General features: G+C 37.5%; 1 protein-coding gene across 1 annotated transcript in view; it reads left to right on the top strand.

Moving 5' to 3' along the window:
* PLXNA3 (plexin A3) overlaps positions 1 to 6918 on the top strand; it is a 1436523-nt gene that overhangs the window by 197637 nt on the left and 1231968 nt on the right. The window contains exon 3 of the mRNA XM_044080266.1: positions 6595 to 6777. Coding sequence (XP_043936201.1) covers positions 6595 to 6777 — 183 coding nt within the window. The remainder of the gene's footprint in view (positions 1 to 6594; positions 6778 to 6918) is intronic.

Genomic DNA, 6918 nt, shown 5'->3' with positions numbered 1-6918 from the left:
GATTTTTCACTTCCATGAGCCTCACCTGCAAATTCATCTTTTCACAAGAAAATAATTTCTGTAATGTATTTCAGATTGCTTTAAAGTTGCTATTATCAGTAATCCAGCAACTTGCCAATATTCAGGCAAAGTTCTGTTTACTGTGAAGTGTTGTCTTGTTCCTCCTTGCTTCATTCTATATATACCTACTTACATTTATTTCTGTTAAATGTGATTCATTGCTGTCTGTAACAATATCAGAAAGTGTGCTAGTTTAGAGACAGATTCAGAACCGACTGGAGTTTCAGATCAAGAATATTCTAGAATGTGGAAAAGTGTGATTCCACATAGTGCCATGGAACTTCATGTTCACAAATGTGACACTTTGAGTACATGCCTGCTGCATAAAAACTGGGACCAAATTATGCATATGAAGTATTTATTTAAGAGAAAATTGGACTTTTAAGATGCCATTTGTGTGGCTGTTTATCTGTCAGAAAACATCATAGGGCTTGCTCACATCTTAATGGACATGTGTTTACAGTAAACCTTTTAGAATCCTTAAGTTGTTCAAAAGTCAGGATACCAAAAAGTACATCTGCACCCAGCACCTGCCTAACTTATTTGACTGACTCCAAGGTCACACACTTGACATTTGGCGTAAAGATAACCCTTTCACATATTTTTTTTTTTCATAAATGGATTTTCACAGCATGTTTCTGAGATTTAGTCATGTTTTAGAATCCTGCAAATGTCACAGATTTTTGTAGATTGGCACTAAAGCCATTTATGAATTAAACGAAGGCTTCAGACATTTTGTGGTTTCTTGAGACAGAAAGTAATTTCACTGAGGGGCAACCAGACTGTATTTAATAATGTGGAATGTGTACTTCAGTGTGACCTGTATTCCTAAAGGCTAAAATAAGATAAAAGGCTATTTGTCTTGATTTAGTTATATTCTGGATCACCTAAATTAAAGTACAAAATTGTATGCAAAATGTTCTGGAAGTATTATCTAATAAGATTTTATACCAGTTTGATACTAATTCAAAAAATGCTACTGCCTGTTCAAAACCAAATTGTATTTATTCATTGATTTACTTTATACAAAATGCCACCATTTTACTCATCTTGGTTTATTGAAGAGCACAGGGTAAAAAGTGTTATGTAGCCTGCTTCCCTTGTTGTCGGACAACTGCCAGGCACCTTGGTTAGCCACATTTAGTGATTCATCAAGTCTTTTGAGAAGTCACTTTAAGTTCATTAAGTAGGCCAGGGTGAGACCACTAATACATTTAAAAATCAATTCAGGAAGATTTTCAAGATTGCTTTAGAGAGTGCTGTGCAAAGCCGCAAATGAGTTATGTTAAAGTCCTCCCTTATGAGCAGATAATCTTGTCACCATTGGCAACCATGTATTGTGTTTACATAATTTATAGATCTGATTCTACACTGAGTATTGGGAAACACATTTGTGTTACTTGCTTAATATTGGTAATGGAAGATTTTTTTTTGCCATATTTGGTGATCTTAAGGGAATATAGCACACCAAAAACTGAGGAAAGGAGATTCTTTCTAATAATCCATATATACAATACATTACTTGGATTCTGGAGTTTGTTTAGTAATCCATAGTCACCGTTAGTACATTTTATTACTTTCTGCCTCGGGTTGGAGGGCTTGAAAGTGTATAACTTATTAAAAACCTCTCCTTCCCCCTGTATTAGAGAAAGTGCCATAGACTTCCTTGGCTACCATTGTCCCATGGTGTATTGACACTCAGACCACGAGGGAGCTGTGTTCCAGAAAGAGGTACTGTGACATCATGCCCTATCTGGTCTTTACACTGTTTACTGGTGCTCAGACTGTGTTCTTCATGATGAAGGCCTTTGTAATCCATCTCTGTTGTTGTTGTTGTTGTCTTTCGGCTTTTCCCAGTTAGGGGTCGCCACAGCAGAACTCCGGTCCGCTAATGATTGACAGTAGATTTTTACGTGCCGACTTGCCGGGCCTGGCGCACAACCTTCAACGAAGGAATGCCCATTCACGCATGTCGCCAAACAGAAGAAGCTCTAACTGAGAATCGAACGGGACAATGTCTTACTGTGAGGCAACAACGCTACCGCAGCACCACCACCGCAGTAGATTTCTCTGTTGTGTTATGAAATTCTTTGTGGCGGAAAACTGCAGAGCTAAAAACAAATAGCTTAAACATTTAAGACAGAAGATATACTGGAATTGAAAGCATTTGTGGCCATGCATTTTTGTGACATATGTGTATGTGCATATATATATATATATATATATATATATATATATATATATATATATGTGTGTGTGTGTGTGTGTGTGTGTGTGTGTGTGTGTGTGTGTGTGTGTGTGTGCATGTCTGTGTGTCTGTGTATGTTCAATGAAACCAACGCTCCACAATCTAAACATTATCAGATATTTTAGGTTGATACCTAAAATATTGAAAAAAAAATTTGCAGGCACCTCCACACCCTCTAATAATTGTATATATCAACTCCACACAACAGTGGGAAAGGTAGAATTCCCACTCTCCACCGGCATTCAGAAACCTTGATGAACTGAACGCTTGGCAAACTGCCCTGTTCCTGCTTAAATATATACATATGTACCACATTTCAGCAAAATGTCCTAATACTAAAGCATGAGTGATCAAACTCAAATGTTCAATGTTCAGTCCTCAAAAGATCAAAAACAGCACATAAAAAAAAAACATCTGTTTTTTACAGGGAGGCAAGCCCCCTTGCACCCCCCCATCCCCTGCTAAACATATTACCATCGCCAAAATTGCAAAGGTAAATTCCCTACTCCCCACTATACTATGATCTCGCTCAGGAAAAGCCAGTACAGTTTCATCAACTGTACAAGCTTTTCTTTACTTTAGTGAAAAGACATTTCACTCATATGTTGAAACTACATTCAAGAAAGAGGTTGCAGACTTAAAGCTTTTTTGAAAAATCTAAACAACATAGTCCTTATATTTGTCTGAGAAAAGTCTTGTGTTTCTGCTTCTCTTAGCAGTAGAAAGCAGATTTGTTTATTTTTGGTTATTTTCTGAAATATGTTAAATAAGTGCTTCTACTGAATCCATGGCCCGTTAGGTTCTCAACAAAAGAATGACACTTTTGAAAGAGTAAAGTGGTAATGGCAACCCGCATGTCACTCATCTTGTAACTCCTTAGAGTAACAAACTAACTACAGGCCCTGGCTGTGTGGTGACCATGCAGTTTACTTCATTCTAGATTCTTTCTATTCTGTAAGAGATCAGAACTAGGCTGCATTATTTTACCTTTTCCCAAACTACAAAGCACTTACAGTAATGCTCAACTTCTGAAGATTACAGCTGATAATAGGTTTCATGCCCCCAGTAGTACTCAAGATGGCAAAAGATATTCTGGTACTGTACCAATATTTAGTAATCCAGTGTCTGTCAGAATTCTACACCATACTATTGGACAGTGGCAAGGAAGTAAGGTAGCTGGAAAATATGTTTCAGCAAGCGTTTGGCATGTTGGTCATTGATGCTTATTTAGTGTATGCTGTTTTTATTTCTGTGTCCTGCATTTTCAAGTTTTTATAGCTCTTCACTAATTAAAGCTGTTGTTGCAATGGTCATGGAGAGTGAAGTTTTGTGGGGTGCCACTTTCTGACATTAGGTCTGTGTTACGATTTAGGCCAGGATGCTTTACGAGTATGGCAAAAATTGAAGTGTTTCACAAAATGGAAGAAAAATATTTTTTTTATGAATGCAGCTAAGATTGTTACATTTATATTATATATTTTATATATTGGCTGGTTGTCCTTCCAAATCACATGCTATTATTTAATTGTTTTTAATCGTACAGTAGTTAATGGTATAAGCATTAAAGAAATGTGTGAAAATTATATCTTAAATGTTATTTCTGACTGTATAGGGAGAGTATAGATCTTCATTGTTTGCTTATGTAGACTAAAAGGTCACTGTTGTTTTTCTGCATACTATACTGTTGTAACCCTGCATGTAGGTGCTTGGGGAAATAAATTCACAGGAGACTGGCTGGCTGGCTGGCTGGCTGGCTAACAGTGAATGCTTTTATTATTATTAATCAGGTGAGATTCTCTCAACACAAATGCATTCCAGGGGGTCTAGTTATAATGATGTGGTGAGAGCTGCATAGTATCTTTGTATGAGGATGTTACATGACCTACAGTATGAAGGCAGTGTTTGCTGCAAACACACCATTGTTAGGAGGCATATACAATTTGGGCATCTTAACCAGTGGTGGTGAGGTGTAAGGTCAAAAGTATTAAATAATTAAAAGAAACTGAAATGCTAAAAAGTAGTTAGTTTGATCCTGGTGCACAGAGAAAGGTAAGCATGCAGTATGTCCTTCATTTCCTGTCTTTATACAGGGATATCTGGGATGCCTGCTTTTCTACCTAATTATGTTTACTCGGCCTCTTGAGTGCAGAGAGATGGAATACAGTTCTTCCTGGGAGCTGGAGGTCAAGCTTGTTTGTTAAAAGAATGCCAAATATGTCTGAAATGAAGAGCTGACAATAGGCTGCATACAGAATGGGGCAAAGGTCTCAGCATTGTAAATCCTAAATCATGCACTTTAGGAGAGGCCCAGGTTCCATCCTGAACTTTTAGGCCTAGAGTTAAGTTACGTTTAGGTCAGAGGTCCTTAGGGCAGACCTTTACATCACAGCTGTATTTTCTGTGGTAGCTTGGTATTTGATGGTAACTTAAAATGGTTGTGTCACATAAGAATCAGGCTCCACTCAACACCATGCTTTATGGGTATGGCAGGAGATTCTAGGTAAGAGACCCTGGTTACCTTTACTAGCATTGTGATGTCATTGTGGTACATTGAAGGTCTGTCATCTCTTTAACCTGAATATCCCAGATTACTGTTCCGGAAACTAAGAACATATATGAGAATCATACTGCGGCACTTAGCTGTCCATGCAATTAATTACCATCTAATTTGAGATGGAATTGTGACTCTTTTAATGTGTAGCCTGCAATGATATAAAAATCTGATTATTTCAGTCTAGTGATCTTGTAATACCCCTTAATTTTCCATCTCTCATGTAGTCTAGTTGTATTACTTTTCTGTTACAAAGCACTTTCAGACTTGCTCTAAGTTTTGACCTATCTTCTCCTGTCCCCAGTTGGTTTAGATCATGCATTCTTACTCACTTATATCTTTCTAAGTATAACTAATCCCACAGCTGCATTTCTGTCCTTTGCCTAACTATGAACTTTATTGTTTTGTCTGTGTATATTCTTTTTTACTAAATCACAACTTCATTTCACCAGCCTGTACATAATCTTAATGTATAGTAAATACTTGAGTGTATCTGTAGCCATGCCAAACTGTGTTTTTGTTTATTCAGCCATTTATTGTGTTGTTGTAATAGGTGGTAAGTGAAGAAAGACCCCACATGATCCTGTCTACATCCCTTTTCAAAATAAATAGACAAACAATTAAATGAACGAATAATTTGCACTAGTTTATGACTTGCACCTTACTTCTACAGCATTATGTGTTTATGTTCTTATGGGTCTACTTTGTTTTGTTGAATCTCATTTCACTGAATTTCATTTCACCTCGACCACTTTGCTGAAAACACAAATTACTGAAAACTCATTTCACTGAATCTCATTTCACTGAACTGCAGTTAGTATATGTAGCACCGTGTAGAGTACTATAAGGCAAGTAAAAGGTGTATACTCTTTTCCCCACTGTAGTATGATCTTGGAGTTAGTATATATAGTTGGGGGGACACAGCCCCACATTGGAGATGTGGGGTGTGTAGCCCCCCACCTTGTTTGTTTTATATTGTATTTAACCAAAACCTTCAAAACTATACATTTTAAACAATAGACATAGTTACAGCACCAATGACTAACTCTCACCAGAAGACAATATGCACTCAAACTAAGTAGGGGCTATGCCCACCACACACCCCGATGCGAGGGGCTGTTCCCCCCACACCCCCTCAGTTATATATAGTAACTCCAGGATTGCACTGCAGTGGGGAAAAGGACATATACCTTTTACTTGCCTTACAGTACTCTACACAGTGTCATATATACTAACTGCAGTTCAGTTCAGTGAAATGAGTTTTCAGTAATTTGAATTTTCAGCGAAGTGGTCGGGGTGAAATGAAATTCAGTGAAATGAGATTCAACCAAACAAAGTAAACCCGTTCATATACACCAACAGTCTCTACACTTGTCTTATCTGAGAAACATGTCATGCTGTGGACAGAGATCTAGAAAGGTTTGCAACCATCAGATGGCACTACCAAAGGTCATTCATGGGCAAGCTTGACCAAGTAAAGAACAGGTAAGTCTGTCAAACATTTAAACCTGCTTATATAGGACATTTAAGAGAAGAATAGATACTTTTTTCTTATGACAGCAGGTATTTGTGTACTTCTGTGCATGTGTATGTGTATGTGTGTGTCTTTGTTTATGTAAGAACGACTGAAAAGAGAATAAGGTAGGGGAAATGTATGAGAGAAGTAAACGTTGAAAGTGAGGTATAATAGTTTATAAAGTGAACTAAACAAATGTTTTTATTTTTATTCCTGCAGCCAATACAGATTGAGGACAACTTCTGTGGGCTAGTACTCAACCAGCCACTGGGTGGCCTGCATGTCATTGAAGGTGTGCCATTATTTGCAGATCGTACCGATGGCTTGGCGGCCATTGCTGCTTATAACTACAATGACCATTCTGTGGTGTTCATCGGGACAAGGGCAGGCAACTTAAAAAAGGTAAGACTGTAATTACAAAGAAGGCTTTTGCTATATGAATTACAGTGGTATCCAGTAACAGTACAGTGTGGATATGTTTCTAATTAGTTCATTGTATTTCTATGTTTATATGTCTGCACCTGTGTCTGTCTGGGTGAATTA

This window comes from Protopterus annectens, chromosome 8.part0, assembly GCF_019279795.1.
Source record: "Protopterus annectens isolate FY-2018-M chromosome 8.part0, PAN1.0, whole genome shotgun sequence".
In the NCBI taxonomy this organism is placed as follows: domain Eukaryota; kingdom Metazoa; phylum Chordata; order Ceratodontiformes; family Protopteridae; genus Protopterus; species Protopterus annectens.
This window is presented reverse-complemented; position numbering and strand designations above follow the sequence as displayed.